The sequence below is a fragment of the Eupeodes corollae genome, chromosome 3 (assembly GCF_945859685.1).
Source record: "Eupeodes corollae chromosome 3, idEupCoro1.1, whole genome shotgun sequence".
NCBI classification, from domain to species: domain Eukaryota; kingdom Metazoa; phylum Arthropoda; class Insecta; order Diptera; family Syrphidae; genus Eupeodes; species Eupeodes corollae.
Window position 1 is genome coordinate 50,497,624 of NC_079149.1, and position 22,782 is coordinate 50,520,405.

Below are 22,782 nucleotides of genomic sequence, written 5' to 3' on the forward strand. Positions count from 1 at the left end.
ATTGATGTTGATTGGTCACGAAGATTTCTTCAGAAAAATAAAACCAACAACTGGGGTTACAAAATTTTAGGTTTGTTTTAGTATTGAAGGACAGTCTTCCGGGTTTTTCAGGTGTTCAAGTTTTTGGATTTGACTATGATTTGAATTCGAATATAAAGTAGAAGTCTCAGATGTTTTAAGTAATAGAATTTTTGGATTGAATGTTTAGAATTTCTTATAACGCCTTAGTAACCTGTTTTTCTCTTGGTACTTTCAGAAAAAATACGTTAGCAAGTAGGTTCAATCGATAATTTTTGGGCTGATAGATTTATACAACTTCGATTTGATTTTGGACGCATTTTTTTATTTTTCAAGCGCAAAATTTAAAGGATTCTTTTTTTACAACCTCAATATCATTAAGGAAGTGGTTAACAAGGAGGTATTGGATTCGAATTCTGGAGCATTGAAATTACAGAAAATGACAGAAAGCATTCCACATTCGCTTAGTAAGGCTAAAGAACGAATATCTGTACTTCAAAGTACATGTGCTCAAGGGAAAGCTGATGGAAATTTTAAGAAGCACGATTATTTCGGTTGAACTTTTTAAGGGGAGGTATACGGAATATTTTTCGTCACCTCCGAAGCAAAGTGACATACGTCAAACCTTTTTTCTTTAACTTTCCATGATTTGCCGAATTGAAAATTTTGACATTTACAGACCTTTCTAGGCCCCTAGAACTTAAATAAAAGGTATTTTTATTTTATATTTTGCACGTGCGTATATTCGTATATTCGGAATTCTTTTTTTGTCTGCCATATCTCAAGAACCGTACGAGGTACCGACTTCAAATAGATTTTAATTTATAGATAATAACGCAAAAAGATACAGAAGAGACTTTCAATTCTTGGCATTTAATGACATTTTTAGAAAAATAGTCTTCAAAATTATTATATTTTTGTTAAGTACTGTTCTTAAAAAATTCCAGACCTTTTAACAAATAAAAACTTTAAAAAAAATGCTACTAAAATTGAAATTGAAAATCTCGGGAGAAAAAACTCAAGTTGAAATCTAATTATTTTATCACATGAAAAACACAAAGATAGACATTGACTCCAATATTGTGTTTAGCTTTTAGAAAAATGGACAGACTGGGCACTAATGCGAAGTTTTCAGTGTGTGTCGTACCTCAGCTTCTTTTTTCATTTTAAAATCGGGTCTTCGTGTTACAAAATTAAATCTTAAAACTTAGAATTAATGTGCCTCATGAAAAATTTGTAAGGTATTAATTTTAAAAACAATAATTTTTTTTCTGCTAGAAGTGTAAACATTTTTGTATGTTTAATTTGAGTTTTCTGCGGGGATATAAGTAACACGAAGAGCTTAAAACAATAATTGGAGATGGAAAGTATGCTAAAAGTCTAGATGTGTATTGATTATATAGCCTGATCATCAAAAAAAGGCAAATTTCTTGCATCGTCTCATTATCTATCCTTACCCTCTTTCAAAACTGCAACTATGCAAATCACTTTTCTCCAATGTATGTCTATTTTCTGTTAAAAATCATGTACAATATATATAACCTTACCTCTCCAGCTTCATCACTTAATGGACCCTGCATTCTAGCCCTATAACTCTGAAGAGAAAGGGTTGTGAGTGAACAAAAATAAATCCAAAGTGGGTATGAATACCCTTATATTGATTAAACTCAGTGCCAGCAATTATGAAAGGAGGATAGGATTAGAAAGGAAACACCAATGCACTTTGGTTTTGAATGTCTGCACATTGTAATGAATCGGAAATATTGAGCCTGGTAAAGTATTCCAAATTCGTGTAGTGCGGCTAAAGAAAGAATATCTGTACTTAACAATACGTCCGAAATTCCCCTCAAAGGTAAACTGATAGGCATTCCTAGCAGTACAGTTATTATAGTTGAATTGTTAAAGGCTACGAATGCAACTGGCTATTTCACTAGAGCATCGTTTATAAAAATAACGATGAAACAACAATGAAATTAATGATACCTTGAGGTGGTGTTCGACTACATACATTTGTAATTTTTATTATGATATGTATTTGTAATAATCTACATTTCATGTAAATTATGTACCTAAGTTATATTTTACCCAACTCAATGAAGCTTCAAAAGAACAACCACCATTAACTTGTTCAACTTTCTACCTTTGATGCATGACTAATTATAACAAAATTAAAAACATGAAAATAGTCAAACATAACGATGCTCTATTTATTAAATATTTGAAAGGTCAAAAATGTTGATGAACTTTCGACATATTGTATAACATGTAATGCTTGAACCTTTCATTAAAAAAGGTGATCTTACACAAACCAAAAAATACTACAACACACAATCTCTACGAAGCATTGTAGGTTGGTAACTATACCTGGTTAAAATGTACCTAATTATAAAATATTTATTTATAGAATTTTCCAATTCTGTCGCACGTTATCGACATAATTTTAACTCAAATCAATTAGTCTCGCTATATCAGAGAATTCTGCGGTACCTTGTTAAAACTTCTCTCTATAACTGTCTACACAAATATGTATTTTTCCTATGAACAAAATAAGGCTTTATCTATATGTTAGTTGGTTAGGTTATAGGTAAGGTACCATATATGCTTTTATGCATTTCTAATTTTAATTTGTTTCTACCAATCTAAAACATATGAAGTCAGAACATTACCTGTTTACGGTACGCCTTTTCAAAATTTTCAATGGTCAGCCTTTTCATTTTCATGTTTTGGAATTTCATTCTATAATTTGACATGAACTGCACATGTAGGCAAATGTAAACTTCTCCTCTCTCTCCCTGAGTCTTTTGTAGAACCTTGTTAAAGGTTGTAAAGTCCTATTGGTTATGCTATGCTATATTCAACATGTACTGTTAGGGGCATCAGGTAGGTATTGGTAGGTATACCACCTATGTAGATTTTGTGGAGAAATATTTCTTTACAAAACTTTTGCTTCATGTTAATTAATGCCCATCGTATGTATCCCCTCCCCACATCCATAAGAAAAACCTTAACAAAAAAACTCTTCTGGGAATTTGTTTTGTTTTCATTCCAGCTTTCATGTAGTTATTTCATGGAAAATAATAATTATAAGCCAATAACTACCTACCTCTATGGATTTCATATTTATGAACGAGGCCCCCAGAACAGAACAACAAATATTATCCTTATCGTTCTTCACAAATTGACAGGCTACACAATTTCTCTGTATAAACAAAAGTTTTGTAGTTATGTACATATGTGGAGTTGGGCTTGGGCCCCAAAGCTATACACAAGCCCTTTACAACATACCGCAATCGCATATACTCGTACTCGTATACCTATCAACCTACTATAAGACCTAACGTTTGGTCTTTATTCTTAATAATAAAAATAATGACCGGCTGGCTGAATCGAACACAGTTTAATTGGATTTTATTCGATGGGGATTAATGTTTCCCGTGTGTACGTATATAAGTTCCACTATCAAGGAGACCTATAAACGTATAGAAACTTAGCACTTTATTTGCCCCAACCGACCGACCCTACCAAACAGACAGACATAAGGCATGACATTCCCATCTATCATTATTGAGTATTGAAGTTTTGTACATATTTCCCTATTTACTGCAGGTTCTATCATTTTTCTATCTTCTCGTTGTGGATTTTTATTATTTTTATTTTTATTTATTTCTTTATCAATATCCCAGAGGCGATTTGTGTGCTTGCGCCAATGAATTGATTTAATTATATCACCCCAACCCTTCAGTTAAGGGCCAACGAGCTACGACGATGGAGCACCACCGACCGTCCCGGAGCAATGAGTGCCTTATTGAACTGAGCTGAAATAATCAACACCCTTGTATGTCTCTTGTGGTTGATGAGATGTCAGTCTGCTTGAATCTGAATCAGATGAGATGGATGGGATGTTGGAAATGGTATATTTATAGTGAGCTAGAGTGAGAACCAAAGCGGAAACGATGAAAAGCATTGTATATAGAAAATAGAAAAAAAAAGAAAAATGTTGATAACGCACAAAAATGTATATTTACGGATTAATGTTCTGACATCTGTCCATTATGTTAGGCATGTGATAAATTGCTTCGGTATTGGACTTTAGTTTTTTTTTTATTGTAACTAGACTAGATTTTTAAGTGTCTCTGGTTTTGATTGGTTTTGAAAACTCTTTTTTTGTGTGATTAATAAATATGTAAATGGATGATTAGGTATGATTTATCGCTTAAATATTGTTTAAGTGTTTTTAATTTAAAACATTTTTCGATTGATCATAGGGGTAGTTTGTGATGTCAATAATTCAGGAAGAATAAATGTTAGGAAGAAACTTAACATGCTTATGCTTCTTTTTAGTTAAATAATCCAAAAAACTAAAAAAATGGTTTTAACCCTTTACTGCATGGTGGCTCATATATGAGCCAAACCGTATTTTTGTCGATATTTTCCAGTTTTCAACTAATTCTGTTGTTTTGTACATACAGTGTGAAATTAGTAACATAAACGCTCTAAGTTTTATTGATAAACGCCATCTGTGAACGAGTTTTGGCAACTCATTTTTCCGTCAAACTCGTCACAAAGGGTGCAGTAGAAGAAATGCGTTTTTGAGAAATTCAAAATTGTATAAAAAATATAAAAATAAAATGTAGTGATTGAAAAAAAATATACCAGTAAAGCAAATAATATAAATATTATTGACAATGTGAATTTTTTCAATTTTATGAAGTAACAAGTACTTATAAGTTGAAAAAACGGTTTGGATCAAATATGGCACACCATGCAGAAATATACGTTCATTTGAACCAACATGCAATAAGAGCACAAAAGTTGAATATTTTTTTTTACCTACATTCATACATATTTACGTGTCCCATAAAAAACAAACTGCTGGCAACACCCCTAATTACTTTTTAATTATTTTATTTTACGACTTCCTATTGCCCTAGGTTATGTACAACAAGGGCATTCATATATAAGGAATTGTATTTACAATAGGAATCAAACGATCGTGATAATTTAATTGGAATACGTTGCACATAACGGATTACTATAAAAGTGTATTTTTTTTATTTTTTTATAAAATTGCAGTTTTTTAAGTGAAAGTAAGGTAGAGTTAAAAAATGTTCATATTTTGTTTTCGTAGTTATTTATATACGAACATTACAGAATTCAGATATGGACCCACATCGGTTTTACGGAGGTATCCATACTACTATCCAAAATTTTCCCGACAACTCTATATGCCTCTATATATTCCAGAGTCTGATGAATCCGATTGGGAATTAGAGGATAATATTCCTCTATCCCAGATGATACCTCCCTCAAGTAGAAGTGCGAGAGCTGAAAAACCCCGATGGCGGGATGGGTTTTTGGAAAAAGGTGATCATGAAACCGCATTCACAGGTGATACGACATTACCTGAGTACTTGTTTACAGGCGAAATGTTCAAATATATAGAGCAAGAAACTATCCGATACTCTTGTGAAAAACGTCCCGAAAATATTGCCCATATTACAGCAATGGAAATTGAACAGTTTGTTGGAATATGCCTGTACATGTCCATCGTACAGTTACCATCAACTAGGTTTTATTGGAATGAAAGCCTAGGTTACAAAAAAAATTAGCTCTGTAATGGCATGTAACCACTTCGAAGAAATAAAAAAATTAATACATTTCAACACCAACTCGACGCAAGTACCCAAAGGACAACCAGGACATGATCCCCTTCACAAAATAAGACCATTCTTGGACCAAACAAGGCAGAGACTCCTTACTGTCCCTAGAGAAGAGTATATGGCAGTAGATGAACAAATATACCAACCAAAAGCAGATCATCTATGCGGCAATACAACCCAAAAAAACCACACAAATGGGGATATAAAAATGTTGTTCTCAGTGGTAGCTCTGGATTCAGCTACGACTTTGAACTTTATACTGGAGCCCAAGGACATGTCCAGTTGGTAACCGATTTGCCAAAGATTAGTACATCCAGTGACGTAGTACATCCAGTGGCAAGAACTATTCCCGACGGATTCAACTACAAATTATTCTTTGACAACTGGTACACGTCCTTACCGCTGTTGACTTATCTTGCAAAGAAAGCGATTTTACCGCTAGGAACAATAAAAGCCAATCGGATTCCGGGATATAAAGTTCCTACCGAAAAGGAATTGAAAAAAAAGGAAGAGGTGCAACTGTGGAAAAACTGGTGACAATTGATAACCTGGATATTTCTGTGGTAACATGGTTTGACAAAAGAATTGTGAACCTTGCTTCGACATATGTCGGCAGCAAACCGTCTTCTGAAGTCCAACGCTTCAACAAAAAAGAAAAGAGCTACCAAACTGTATTATGTCCATACAGTCATGGCATATAATCGGCATATGGGTGGAGTTGATCTGTTGGATGCTCTTCTTGGCTACTATAGAATACAAATTAGATCAAACAAATTTTACCACAGAATATTCTTCCACATGATCGACATGACAGCCGTGAATGCGTGGCTATTGTACAGGCGAACGCTTGATGGTTCTGAGGCGTGGCTGCCACTAGCAGATTTTAAGTGCTCGGTAGCCGAAGATTTATGCCATGCCAGCAAACCAAGTACAACAAACAAACGTGGACGACCCTCTTATGTCATGGAGAATAATCTACAATTGAAGAAATTGAAGGGACCTATTGCCATAATGCATCGCAGGACGTTCGATTAGATCATTTAGATCACCTTCCTGTTTGGACCACAAGACAGCGGTGTAAGGTTCCAGACTGCCCTGGAAGATCTTATGTGGAGTGCCGAAAATGCAAAGTAAATCTTTGTTTGAATGAGAAAAGAAACTGTTTCACGATATTCCATACTACATAATTTTTTGAATAAATAGTTGATTTAATTTATTGAAAAATGTTTTGTTCCATTTCTGCTCAATGTGCCATATATGATCCAAACCGGAAATCGCAAAATTCTCCACTTTTTTCTCAAAAAAATCTAAATTCCTGAAACACTTGTTTTTTTAATTATAATTAACTATCACATATATTTTTTTCATGAAGAAAAAAAAAATCATGCAGTAAGGGGTTTTAATCATTTTTAGCTAGAGACTCACTTTTAAAATTCTTATAAAAATTAGATTTTTAATAGGTCCATTACAATATTTGATTTATTAGATCTTTGTAGTACCCGGTAGTGGTTAGTGCGTTGGACTGTTACAAAAATAAATAAAATTGAATTGACGTTAAAATAGATCTTAGGGCCGAAAGGCATTAGTAGTTAGTGTTATAGTTTAACTTAGAGTGTCCGTATGGGACCATTAATTTTATGAATTTTTGTCTAGCGTTAAGATAGGTTTAAGAATGAATTAATAAAAATGAATTTAAAAAAAAAAAAAGTGCTTTGGACTGTCATGCCAGAGGTCTTGGGTTCGATCCCTGCCATCTTTAGTCTTTTCACGGGTACTGCCTCTTGCGAAAATTTGACAATTTCTCCAAGAGTAACTCTTGTCATGAAAAAGTGGTTTCTCAAATTAGCCGTTCGGATTCGGCATATAAACTGAAGGTCTCCTCCATTCCTGACAACATTACTCGCACACAGAATTGGTTGAGAGTTGTAAGTCACTAGGCCCTAGTTCTCAACGGACTGTTACGCCACCCAATTTATTTATTTATTTAGATCTTTGAATTCTAATTTGTTACTCAACACAAAAAAATGGTGCCGTGAAATAAGGCCACGTGTAATAAGACCAAGTTTCAAAAACTAGTCTTATTGCAATTTTAAAAAGTAAAATAAGGTTAATTTTAAGCATTTGGTCATAATGCACTTTGACAAAGTGAAATAAAGCCACATTATTTTGAGAAAAAAGGCCACATTATTTTTAGAAATAAGGCCACTTTTTTTACCTGGTTGGACACACTACATGATTTAGGGTAGGTAAAAGGTTTAGCGTTTGCAAAGTTTCTTTGTATTTATGGCAAAGCATATTGTGGAAGGTGAATTAAAATCAATTTGGCTTTAGTTCACTTTATTTTTGGTGTAATAAGACCAAGTGTTGGAAATAAGCTCTATTAAACTGTACGAAGGTGAAATAAGGCCAATTCTTGAAATTTAGATTTAAACACTGACTTATGACATCAGTTTTTGCAAAATTCAAATGCAAACTCAAAACTTTTAATCAAAAAGTTCAAAAAAAAACGTTTACAAAAGTTTTTTTCGTTTATTGAACCCCGTTGAATTGAATTACTCGCTGAATTGATCTTATACGAATGCAACTAACAAACTGAAACAATCTAAAATCAATAAATGTAAATACTCCAAATAAGTTTTAGGCACTTGGAAGCACTGAAATTGACATCATTGCTCACTTCATAACATATTACAAAATGACAGCTCCCTGTTGTGTATAATGTCATTTGATATTTCTATCTTGTAATTAGCCAACTGATGCAATTAAGGGGGTTTTGCTTTGTTGGAAAGTTTAGTAAAGTAAACGGGAACCCGTTAATTGAAACACCCGGATAATTGACCAAAAAAACTGACAAAAAGGCCAGTGGAAACTGTATAACAAAATTTTGAGTGAAAAGTCATTCCACTTGTTTTTTTTTCAGGTTGGCAGTGCTCTTATTGGACATGTCAAATTAAGCTCATTCAAAGCACCATGATATGAAGACGATGCTGCGGCGTGGAAAGTCTTTGAATCCACGCCCACAGAATAACATAGAATAGAATATGTTGCAGATGAGTTGGGGTGAGCAAATTTAAAGTGACCTCAGTCAACTTAAAATGCGCAACTGGAGACATCTAGCTGAGGACAGAGCGGAAGCCCCGGTACCTCCACGAAAGGGGGGACCCCACAATAGGGACTTCGGAAAATGTTTATTTCAAATTCCAACTAGTTAACATCTTTTCCTTTATTATGTATTTTTTTGCTCTTTTACTTTTACCTGCAGCCTACAGTACTTTGTACATACATGATTATTTAATTATGTTAATCTTATCATTGATTGATTGTTAACAAAAATCATTGATCTATATTTGTTCATTCCAATCAAGCAATCGGTGAAATAACAAAATCTCAAATGGCGCTGATAAGAAGCACTTCCAATTCACTACCCGTCTTGAGGGAGTACCCCAATCGCTTAGTGGTGGCTGAGTGGAGTGGTACTTGCCCGCAACCTCAAAGGTAGGGTGTTCGATTTCCTGTCTCGATAATTTTTTTTTTATTAATTGATGTACATGAAGAATCGGTGTTCTTCAATTCTTGGACAAATCAATTATTATTGACTAATTCGTAATTTCTTTCATATTTCTTCGGCTGATTTCGTGCAGAATTTGTACACGTTTTTTCACAGTCAGTACAGAGCGATACGCAATTATAATTGAGAAATTATCGGAGAATAAAAGCGGCCAGTTTTTAGTCTTGAAAAAGCTCAGCGACAATAGTTAGTCTTGTCTAGCTGAAGCTTTGAAAGCCTTAGCCAACGGCTATTTTGAAATCGAAGAAGCTCTAACCAGCGCATCTTCCAATAATGAGCAAAAATCGTGAGAAATGAAGCAACGCACCTTCTACAGAAGATGAGTGGTCTCGAAACCACTTTGTTTGCAACATTTTGGAACGATATCTTGGAGGAATTCAACGCTACAAACAAGATGTTACAAGACCCGAAAATGTGTCTTGAATCGACAATGCGTGCACTAGAATCATTGAAATCATTAGTGGAATCCAACCGAAATGATTTTGATAAATACGAGGAAGCAGCCAAAAAAATATTCCATACTAATGAATACGTACAATCACGCACCCGCACCAGATCGAGAAATGTGAGGTTGAATCCGCTTGATTACGGGAAAGCACAAGACGCAAATCTGTCACCCAAAAAAAAAAAAAAATACAAAGTATCCGCCTTCATCCCAATGACAAGCAATCCGTTTCTCTTACTGATAGATTGCATGCCTATGAAACTGTACGTTCGAGATTTGGATTCTTGAATCACATCGAGAAGATGAATGCTGAAAATTTGCACGCTGCAGCAGAGGCATTGGTATATCTGGATGATTAAGAGCCTAGTCTTGGTAATGAGTTGGTTCAATTTGTGTCTCTGTTTGACTCATACAAAAAGGGAAAGGACTAGGGAACAGATCAATGGCCGGAACTATTTTACTACCCATTTCTCGAAAACCAAAATTTCGGAGCTACATTCCCAAACCTCGAAATTGCATTGAGAATGTATTTAGTTTTGATGGTAACAAACTGCACTGGAGAGCGCTGAAAATCAAAATTATTAAAAATAGGCTTCGAACCACGATTGGACAAAACTGTTTATCGAAGCTATCTCTCCTGAGCATTGAAAGCGATTTACTCAGAGAACTGGATTAACGCTTTTCGAAACAAATTATAAATAAGAGTTTTTTGAAAGTAAACTTATTTTGCAAGTATATTTTTGACTTAAAATATTTGTACTTTATTTTAAATAGTCTCTTTGGATACAAAGGTTCAGGCGACGCAGTCATTCAGTTACATTTCTATCCCGAGCTGTAGACGCAATACAAATTTAAATTTCTTGAGATGTGTCTAAGATAACGCCTCTAATGTCAAAAGTGGTAAAAAATGACCTGAAGAGAATCACATCCTGTGAATATTGTTATTTAGACTAATGGTAAAGTCCAAACCTTATTTTGTTTTATTACATTTACTTTCCAAAGGAAGAAATTATATTGGCTCTTCCTGTAGTAACACAGACGCACTGAAAGACTTATACTTAAGGCGGGGAAAAACAGAAAAAAGTGTAATCGACATCTCTAATAGTTTTTTAACCAGTTCATTCCTACTACTCCAAAAATTGTAAACTTCATTTCATTACTATATGTATCATATTTCGAAGATAGTTACAATTTCGATATCGCTCTTTAAATCCTAAAACTGCTTCATTAAAACCGTTTAGCAACACAAACTACATCAGTTAGAATAATCCCCCTCTTTTAAAACTTGATGAATAGAATGTTTGTAGGTACCTTTACATGGAATAAATCCCACCTGGATGGAACTCTTGGAAAAAAAAATATTCGAAATTAATATTCATTGACCGTTGTCTGGGAACACATCCCCAACGCCACCATTGCAGGAGATAAAAACTTCTTTTTTTTCCTTCTTTCAAATTTGAATACCAATCTGATGGTCTGTTTTGCAAGGATCAAAAAGAAGGCATGTTTTGTTTTCAGAATTCTCTTTTTTGAGTCTTCTTTGTGGTGGCCAGGTGCATTTTTGATGATAGATTCGTGCAGATGCTTTTGTGGGATGATTGTCGTTCTTTTTTTTTGTTCCATCAGAGAACATCGCTACCCGCCTTCGACTAATAACAAAAAAAAAACAGATTTAGACATCGTCAAATTTTTCGATATCTAGATCCGAAAATGATGACCGAGAAAAAAAGAGGTAACATTTTCCATCAGCCCAGAACTGTTCCATTGAGTGATGGACGTAGACCTGTACAGGTTCATATCTACTTTTTAGAAGAATTTTATTTCGAATGGTTATGTGATCTGAACCTCCCGCCACTAAGACCGTTCCTCCTGATTCAGGACATGAATTTCCTTTTCTCAACAAAAAAAATCCTTTTTTTGTCCTTTTGCCCTTTCCATTTTTGTATGTCCTTCATTCTCATCATTTCAAACTTTCAATTGCATGCAAAAGAGGAGGGTTATATCTTCATCCAGGCGACAGCGGTAGTGGAATTGGTGATGGGTCGGTCGTCAGCTTCAATATGGGGTTATTTCCCATCTCCGAACAAGTGGAACGAGTATTTCGTTCGAAATCTGGTATGTTGCCAGCCACATCGCATATTGCCAGGCAGTCAGTTCAAAAAGCTGAGACGAGAGAAAATTGAAATGTCAATGTGAGATTGGTATCCCATCGTATTTCTATCATGCTGCACATATCCTCGTGGCATTATATAGAAAGTATTCTGACGTTTGCAACATATCAAAATTGAAGAGGACTTATCACGTCGATTCTGATTAGATTTTCATTGATCTCCCTCTCGTGAACAAGGACCAACGACGACGACGACGTCGATTCAATATGGAACGATATGATGAGAGGGGGTATTGAAAAAAGGGACTGTTGTATATCCCTCCTCGAATCAGCAAAACAAAAATAATAGGTACAGTGATATTTTTTCTTCAGTGCGATTTTAGTTCCCACAAAAGGTTACGCACAAATAAGTCTGCTGAATCTCCGTCAAGCGTCACGCTTCACAGAATGAGAGAGAGAGAGTCGAGGCGTTTTTACGAAATGAATATAAAAACGTTGAAGTGAAATTCATCTCGTTATTCAGAAATAATCCGGCATGCAATAACCTACAAGAGCGGCACCATCGTCTAGAGAAGCTGATGTTGTGTTCCATATGAAGGAGGATTAGAAGAATGATTGACCATATTGATGGCCGCCACGTCCAGATATACATATAGGAACGATTCCCAGTCTTTTCTTTGAACTGCGGCAAGGATTAATTGTTTGAATATCCCTTCGTCCATTTATTTGCCTCTCTGTCTCTTCATGTTCCGAAGGATATTTCAATTAATTTAATCTAATTGATTGGGATTTGATGTTATAGTAGTACGAACTGGACAGATGGACGGTCGCTGTGGTGGTGGTGGTGGTAGTGATGGGATAAATCTTCGTTTTACCATCTTTTCGTCTTTCTTTGGAATTCTTCCTTTTTTGTTGTAGTTGGTTTTATTTCAGGACAATCGATTTAATATTATGTACGAATAGGGATTTAGCATTTCCTTCTCTTATGGTCAATGATGTGGAAATGATCAACGATGAGAATTGAAGAAAGGAAGGAAGTGGATAGTTATGTGTGTTTTGTGTAAGAAGCAAAAAAAGGAACACTTACAGCTCCATGGCATTCAGTGTCATTGAGATGTAATTTGATTAGCAAAGGACGACATGATTCGAGGACATAGGAAATATATGTATATTAATTTGAATACATATTTTTTATAAAGATATCATCTGAGATTTTCAAAAAGGATTTCGATAAATGTAAGTATTATGCGATGCATACTTGTAGAACCAACTAATGCCAGAGGATATAACTACGTTTGTATGTCTTTGGAATGATTTATGTAAGGTGGTTACTTATGATGACTTGCAACCTACATTCTGACATAAAAACTTTTATCATTGGATTGTCAAAATTGCTTTCGATATGAATTTAGCTAAAACGAAATATATTTACCTGACAACAAATTTGCAGGGTATTCCAACAAGGGGTTCTATGTAGATTAAACAAAAGAGTAGTATTTTTTACTTGTGACGCATAGGAACTACTTTTTTGGCAAGTTTTTCATTCGTAAAAAAATTCGAACTCGAGATTTTAATGAAACATGACACTACGATGGTAAAGAAATCGAAAAAAGTCGGTCCGCCGATTTCGTCCGTCTGTCTATCTGTCCTCAACTAATTTTTTTCAAGTAAGATTCAATAGCATTTTTTTAGTTGTCTCTATTTTTTTTTCTTTATTTTGCTTCTTTCAAAAATGAGAACGCTTTATAGAACCGTTATTTTGTCTTTAAGTTGATTTAAGATCCCATTTAAAGAATTTTTTACATAAGCTCTTGTTCTTTCTCAATCAAATTTTTGTTATCAAAAATGTCATTGTTTTTATTTTTGTTTTTAAAAACATAATAAAAATGTTCTTCTTAATTCGATATCTCGAAAATGGGTCATCATTTTTTTAACGAAATTGAAATGTAACTAAAATTGAAACATTTTATAAAAACAAAATGTATTAAAAACTGACCGCTCTAACGATTTTCAAATAAAAAATTTAAAATCTGTAGGTACAGGAAATAGATTCAAAACGGAAGCTTTGGATATATCAGCAAGTGCAACTCCTTGGTGCATTTTATTTTAAGACTAATCAAAACAAAATCATTAAATGTTTTCATGAAATTTTAAATGATACGAATTCAGTCTTTAAGGTCATAAATCGATTGAGGACCTAGATCTTATTTCTCAGACGACTTTAAGGAAATAAATCTATAGATGTTTGTGTGGTAACTGTATTCAATTTTTTGAGAAATATCATTCAGGAATTGTTTCTTTGCATAACTTCCAAATACGCCCAGAAAAATCAACCATACTGGTTGCACCACTCTCATTATTTGAATAAGAAAGACGCCTCCCTCTAAAAAAAACCCACCAAACAGTGACGCATTCAGGAAAGCCTTTCAACAACAATTCTTTAACGAGCCAAAATGCGACATTTCTGGTCATTAACGCAGATTCCGAAGTTAAACAAAATTATCCTCTTCACTGAAGATGATGATGATATTTCGAAAAAAAAAAATTGGACCGTTTTGATGCATTGGACACAATCAGCGAAAATACGACGTTCGTGGTGAGGAGCTGATTTGAGTTGTTGTGTCACCTGAAATATAAAATCCATAAGATCTTAATCTTCATGCAAAATAATTTGGGTTTTTGTAAACACTACGGGCTACAATTGCAATTTTTGTACTTGTTCTTCTTACACACACACAGTAATAAATTTTCTTATCACTATGGGTTCATTGGCGTCACTGTCATGCTAGAGTTCTTGCGTTCAATCCATGCCCTTGTCACCTAAAGTTTGTTTACAAGACTGTCTCTTGCGAGGAATGGACACATTCTCAAGAAATAATTCTTGGATTGGCATAAAAACTGGACCTACATCTCTGATATGACTGTCGCACAGGGATGGTTAAGAGGTGTAAATAACCTTATTTATTTATTTATGTTCACTTATCTAAATAACATTAATTTTTCCTCCAAATTCACAATTGCCAGCCAAAAAGGGTCTTCACGCCGAAGATTCAAAGTTGCTGTAGTTTTGAGCATAAATTGGAACTGCAAACCATTTTGAACCATTTTTGCTGCGAATTTTTACAATTTTAACGTCTTTTTATAAATGTTTGTCGTTTAATTTTTAATAATGGTGTAGTTTTAACTTGTGAAACATAAAAAGATGGCAGCTTTAAAAATTGACAGCTACCAAAATATCAAGAATTTTAAAATGAAACTCCTTATTGGAAATCCATTAAAATGTGAAATTAAATTGGTTAATTGGTAACATTTTTCATTTATAAGCTTTAAGAGTAAAAATAAAAGAGGGCTTTTAAGAACCTAATTTATATTATCGCAACAGATTAAGACGTTAACTTTTCAAAATAAGAAGTAAAATTTTAGTATATTTTTAAAAAAAGTGTTTCTAAAATAGCATTTAATTCAAATTGTTAAACTTTTGCAAAAACGTAGAAAATTTATCACAAATAATTCATTCACTGAAAATTTAGAGTTAGTTTTGCGGAATTGTCGGATATTTGTGTTAAATTTTATGTCGTTTTTTGCTAACATTAATTATACCGAAAATGGTTGTTAAAATATTCAAAGTTCTACTGAAGGTATTTAACTCTTTTTTTTATACAAAATGTGTCTGCAGTACAATTTGCACAGTATAAAATTAATCCAGAGGAAAAAAGAGCTAAAATTTTTAATGACCTAGTAAAATAAAATAAAATTCAATTTTGTATATTTCCTTTCGAAGGTAAAATATTTTAAATGAATCCCGAATAAGATCTCAATGTCGAATTTTTGTTTTAATTTTAATTTAATGTTCTACGAACATATATTTAAAAATGAATTAATCTGCCACAAAAAGCTGTAAATCCATCATCAAGGAATATAAAATTCGTATCATCCTGTCTAATTTACCTTTCCAAAAAAAGCCACAAGATATTTTTTTGTCTCTTGCTTCACATAATGTTTTTCTATACAAGTCTAAAAAAGAAAACATAGTATTCGACAAAAACAAAACATCACATCATATCGCACATTTTATTGTTCATTAGTTCATCAACGAACGGTCATGCCCCAAGAACATAATAATATACTTTTGTATCTTTTATCAACTACACTAGATCTATAATAGAACCCAATTTAATGAAGCTAAAGAAAAAAAAAAAGATCATAAAACGTGCTCCAGAAGAGAATAGATACAAAAATAAAATGAACAAAATTACAAAAATAAAATCCATTGCACTGGAAGAAATACACAGTCAGTCTCCAGCAGTACCTAACCTAATATAGGAAAGGAAATATAAATTTTGAAAAAATAAAGAAAACAAAATATAAATGTTATGTGAAAATCATAAGGAAAATACAATTTTTGAATTACCATACACAAAAAGTATATTTTTGCTGTGCTATACGGATGTTAAAGTAAATTCACAACGTATCCTTTATGATGTGCATAGAGTGTAGTCTACGAATCCGAATATATCACTTTAATTTTTACTTTACACTCGTACAAGGATACGAAGGATGCTTCTGCTATAGTTAGCCACACATATAAACGAAGTATCTATCTATCTATTCAGCACGAAGTAAAGTATCTGACGTTATGTATGAATGTAGAAAATTGTATATTAAACCACCAGACGACTAAGGAGTAGAGTATAGTAGGTAGGTACTACTAAATGAGAAAATATTTCCTGAAAATTCCCAGGACGACCATATTATACACAGACACATTAGACCGTAAGTATAGTGGGAGTAAACACATAAGGCCACACATCGAGACATAGGGTCACCGTCCGTCGTCGTCGTCTGAATATCGCCAACACCACCCATAATTGTACGAGTATCCTTCCTTGCCTCAACGATATGGCAACGGAACCCAAAATTTTGGAAAAAGGAATGAGAAGGGTTTTTTTTTGAAACATGGTTAGAAGCAGCTTTATTTGAAATTACCAAAACACACAGACACATTTACATTGACGTTCGATGAGAAATTTCTATATGAAACCACCACCCGCGTGTCCCCCTTTTTTATCTACATTAAAATACCGTCCGTTCTTGTCTATGCTAAATTTTCAAATTTACGACATTTCGTATGTGAAACGAAGCATAAAATCGTCCTTTTAGAGTTTTTTTTCGAATATTCGTCCATGCAATATACCACTTTTTATGTATATATTTACATCCGGTTTTTTGGAGGAACGACGCATGGGGTGGTATGTTGTCCATATTTCATATTAAGATAAAATAAATTTGTATATGAATAATATACAAAAAGTATAAATAAATATATACATTTATTTCATAAGTAAAGATATCTTTGAAGTTGAAATTCGATTTGTAAAAGAAGAAGAAGAAGTAGACCCATCTTTTGAAAAAAAAAGTTAGAAGGTATACAAAAATCTTTCCGAAAGTGTATCTTGAAGAAATTTATTTATGAAATAGTTTATTCATGCACAAAATGTCCTGTCCATCCTCCATATATTTTCTAGACTATTTATAAAATTGAAAGTATCTACTTACCTACTCATATGTTAATACAAATTGAACACAAATAAAAGATTGGAAAATGAAGATATCCAACAACAAAAAAAGAGAAAAGAAAATGACAGATGAATAAAAATACAAAATAAAATAATGTTAATGTTTGGGTTCGAATTGGGGGCTTCAAAGGGTATGAGAACCTTCTTAATAAATATTTTGGGTAAAAATTCTTCTTATCAAGACAAATTATAGCATTATTAACATAAAAAAAGGAAATATTGGGGTTATTTTTTGTAAATTACGAAAATTTGATTCTTTCCGATTGACCGGATTGTATAAAACAAGATTGAAATGGGAGGAAGAAATAACAGTACAAGTGGGCATCTTAAGGTTCCTAGTTTTAAGGGCATTTTTTTAATAATCAATTTTCTAAATATTAACCAAAAAAGTGAAATATGACTTTATGTTTTATTAAAAACCGTGCATATTTACAAGACACGGCTAAACAGTGACAATTTATAAAAAAAAAACAAAGCAAGCAAGGCTTAAATCTGGGAAAGTGGAGGACAAATTTATGTAAATTGTGAGAAACTCAAAATTCATATATTTGCTGAAAGTAGAAATCTTGTGATTGAAGCTAAAATAAAATATTAAGAGAAACAGAGGGAGATAAGGCATTCCACATTCGTGAAGTGCGGGTAAAGAATGACTATCTCTAAACTTCATTTGGTATTTATATCAGTCTTTCATAGATCGTGGAAATTGTAAACTTATTTTCAGTACACTTTTCTATGGGGTTAACCTTCTGGAGTAATACAAAAATATTATTTTATATCAAAGGAAGCCAAGTTAAGAACAAACATTTTCAAGCAAATTTAATAAAAATCTATTGGTTCGTTTTTGAAAACATTGGAATTTTCGATTTTGGACCAACAAATTTATATGGGGATTGCTTTTAGTCTTAACAGAAAAAACACCTAAAGCAAATCGGCTTAAAACCTTAGTTTCCAAATTTGAACTCAATCGACATAATGGTTTACGCTGTAGGGGCGTGGACAGACAGGCAGACGTAGTTAATCGGGGGCCAATTTTAACGACTTCTATACCTTGTAAATGTCATGTTTGATTTAAATCTCGAGTAAGAAATTTTTACGAATGTAAACTTTCATTTTGCAATTGGCGAGGGTAGGTCGCCCCGTGGCTGCCATTTTGTTTTGGTGACATCTGTCAAATATTTTGTTTATTATTCAGTTGTTTATGCCAAATTATCATGGCAAGTTACACCATTGAACAGCACGTTCAAATGATACAACTTTATTATCAATGAGACGAGATGGCCCTTCACAGCCGACATTATATCGTTTATTGGCTTAATATGAGACCACCGGTTCGGTAAATAATCAGCCAACTCTCATACATTTAAGGAACGCGAGATCGGCCGATAACATCGACTCAGTCTTTTCCTTGCGATGCACAAGAACTCGGCCTTTTGTAGTCTTCAACTTGGCGAATTTTGCGGCGGGACTTGGTCCTACACCCGTACAAGATCCAACTGACCCAGGAGCTCAAAGTTCATGACCAAAAACAACGCCGTTTGTTTGATGACTGGGCTTCGAATCGCTTGGAAGAGGATCCCAATTTTGGCCGAAAAATCATCTTTAGCGACGAGGCGCATTTTTGAATGAATGGCTGTGTTAACAAGAAAAATTGCCATATATGTGACGTAACCAACCGAAGCGGTGTTAACCAGATGATAAAGCATCCTCATAAAGTTACTGTTTGAAGTGGATTTTGGGAGGGCTGCGAAATTGATCCGTACTTTCTTGAAAACGTCCTTAGTGAGGCGGTCACCGTCAACAGCGAGCGCTACATATCGATAATAACTAATTTCTTATGGCCCAAATTGATCCATATGGTCCTAAACTACATGTGGTTTTAGCAGGACAACGGCGCTGCCTGCCACACAGCAAACGCCACAATTGACATTTTGCATAAACGATTTGAGGGTTTAATCTTATCTTTCGCAGGTTTGATGTAAATTGGCTACCAAAGTCTTGCGATTTGAGTCCGCTAGACTTTTCCCTGTGGGGTTTCTTCAAGTCGCAGGTCTATGCAAATAAACCACGTTCGACCGATGCCCTAAAGGTGATCCATTGTGATACCCTATAGTATTGAAAATTCCTTAAATTGAGCCATTTTAAGAATTAGATGAAACCTAACAAGCTGCTTCCTAGAATATCTATGAGTTTTTCAAGATTATGAAAGAGCTATGAATTTGATATCTAGTGCTGGGCATTGGTATACGAAATAGAAAGTGCTTTCTTGTTCATCCTTATCACTGCATCTTTTGCAAATGCCATCAGTGGTACCCAATATATTCTTAAGACAGGCCGACCAAAAAGTTGTGACTAGTTATTCTGCCTTCAAGCAAACTGGTTACAGACCATTTCAATCTTTTATTGTTTTTTTTTTTTGGAACATTGTGCTACCAATGAAACTTCTCAATTCACAGGATGAGGTGTCTATATAGTTGAGTCTATATTAGATATATCTATTCTAGCTCATCAGCTCTCTCATTCCTAGGTACTTCGCTTTGACCTGGTATCCAGCAGAGTCTAATGTTATGCTGTGATCTAAAAGCCGTCAGTTCTTATCGACAGTAATATACAAGCTTCTAAAAAATGCAAAATTATTTTAATTCAGCAGATGCTTCTTAGATCCGGAAGTCTGAAGGAGTTTGCAAGATTGAGTGTTTTAGAAAATAAGCCTGCTCCTACTCCAGCATCCGTTTTTGAGCCATTAGTATATATGGAAATTGTCGACGCATTAATTTGTGGAACAATGTCCAGGAATAGTTTCTAACAGAAAATGTAGTAACTAAGGTTTATGGAATTATTGTTGTCATATATTCTGTTCTTAAATTAAACCCTATGTAATTCTAAAAACTACAGTGGGAGACGGTAAGCATATTAATTAAAAGCTTAAAGGCACAACATTCTATTGGTGACCTTGAAGATTTTTATTTCAAAGTACTCCACAAGGTTTGTAAACAACATTTTATCTTTAAGTCGTTTTCTGACGAGATGTAAGAGACGTTAAAGCTGTTTAGAATTGTTTTTGGAGGTTATATTTTTTTAGACAAAAAAGTTTCAATTACATTTCTCAAAAATGTTGTTACCACATGCCAAATAAATCATTCTACGTAATTATTTTAATATTGAAACCGTTAGATGAGTAAGATAAAATATACAAAAAATTTAAAGTCACTATTTAAAGTTTTTGAAAGTATTTTCTACAAATTGACATTATTTTATTTGTAGGACACAATTGTTGGAGGTACATATGTAGCTTAACTATGTAGTTCTTTCGATATTGAAGAAAAATTTCAAAGTTTTCAATTGCACAACCGAACCAGTAGTGTGTAAAATTATTATTTGTATAGAAAATATTGCAATAACATTAATGTCAAAAATCACTTTCTGAACCCCAAACATTTTTTTAAGCGTAAACTTGAATTTCTCAGTAGGATATAAAAAAATGGTATTGAGTTTTTATAAAATTGATTTATTTTTTAAACCAATAAAAGACTAAATATTATTAAATGTTGGTAATGTTAAGCTACTCATTTACAGTACGTTGTTTTTCTTTTAAAATAAATTAAAAAAATTGTTCAACGTGTATTAACATTTACAACCAAGTTAAATGTCCTCATAGCATCCTTTCACTCAGTACTAAATGACAATAGACAGACATCTATTAACCTCCTTTATAAACTGTCTTGTTCTTGCTTTTCTCTTAATGTTTATTTACTCTTATCGATCAGTTTGATAGATATCTCTTCACTATGCTCAATAAATTCCATATACCTAGTCCTAAAGTTAACCCTTCCAAAGCTCTAACATACAATTCTCCATGTTCTAGTAATCCAGACAAACATTGTCCTGTCTCCAAAAACTCCATTAAATGTTAGTATAGTACCAAAACATGTATACATTCTTATGCTTAAACTAAATTTAAAATGAGAAAAAAAAAGAAACTTACCATTTACAGTAACAGTCAAGCAGCAGTATATCCAGCAAACCAATAAAATTTGGCTTAATTCAAGCGCAGGATATCGTTTCGACCGACGGACGTGTATCCTCGTTAAATCGAACCGATATTGAGACATTTCCAAATCGTTTATCGCACAACACTTAACATTCGAATTTTTCCGCATTTTAAACTCTATTCGTCTTCAAAACCAAACCTACATCCATCCATTCACAAAAAGGACGAATATAGTCAAACACACACACGGCGACAACGAAAATAAAAATAAAACGTGGAAGAAGAAGAAGAAAACAAGACGATTCAACTACGAACCGAATGACCGCTGATTCCAGCCAAAGCAACAACGGCTAATGGCATCTTCTTTTATCCACCAAAGCCACAGACACAGTCTGGTCTGAAGATGAGTATTCCCCGGTGTGGTGTGTGGATATATAGAGCTGTTCAATTATTTAGGTTATACTTTCATCCGAGTTGACCGTGACAGAGAATACGAGGTGCACTTGACGCGGTATAGTGCAATTCCCGAAAGATATCCTTTTTGCAATTTCTCAACTTCAGACGGAAATTTTGCTGAATATTTTAAAAGGACATACAACGACCATGATGGTTGGATATAAAAGTAAGACACACACACACTCAGTGAAGTGTTATAGCCTTGGATAAAAGGACTCACACGCGACGGCAGCTATACCGTAGTAGACGATGTCAAGACCAAGACCAAGAGACCGAAAAGAACCAGTCAAAAAGGATATTTTTTGTTGTTGTGTATTTGGACTTCGTCTTGTAACCAACAACACATTACATAAATTCCTAGATGAAATTTTTATGAGACTCTCAATTTATCATGTCCTTTTGCTATTATATCGCGCCACGGAGAGGATAAATACACGCCAGCGGAAGATTCTCCAACAACGCCACAGGATGTGATGTTTTTTCTCTTTTTTCTTTTACAAAAGTCCAAAACCAAATATTTTCAACTTTATGGTCCGTTGGGGGCGGGGGAGGCAGCAGCTCAAAGAGAGTGAGAGAAAATTCAATTGGGAAGGATCAGTTTTCGTTTCCAATATTTTTCTTTTACGTATATCGTTATGAGTATCCTTTTACTGTACACAGTGTTGTATATTTTTGAACGTCTCAAGCACGTCCTGTGTGACTTTCGTTTAAAAGGCACTCTCTCCGTTTCGGAAGTGCTACTTTTCTTTTAACTTTATGGCTGGTGTGGGAGTTTCTACTTATATTCTTGGGGCAAATCCAAATTGTCCTTGTAGCCTGTGTTCGATGTCCTTGTAGATACAAAATATTGTCTGAAAAAAAGAGAAGAAAACATTTTTATAAAACATGATAAAATATCGTAAACATGTCAACGGGAAACTTGTTGCAAAATTTTAATGGAACAGGATAAAGTTTTGAAGAC

The 22,782-nt window shown here is 33.9% G+C and overlaps 1 protein-coding gene across 2 annotated transcripts in view; it reads right to left on the bottom strand.

Moving 5' to 3' along the window:
* Positions 1 to 22,782, bottom strand: part of LOC129948809 (roundabout homolog 2) — a 396,541-nt gene that overhangs the window by 248,646 nt on the left and 125,113 nt on the right. For both annotated transcript variants that reach the window (XM_056059862.1, XM_056059861.1), the window contains exon 2: positions 21,360 to 22,672. In XM_056059862.1, coding sequence (XP_055915837.1) covers positions 21,360 to 21,534 — 175 coding nt within the window. In that variant the 5' untranslated portion in view covers positions 21,535 to 22,672. The remainder of the gene's footprint in view (positions 1 to 21,359; positions 22,673 to 22,782) is intronic.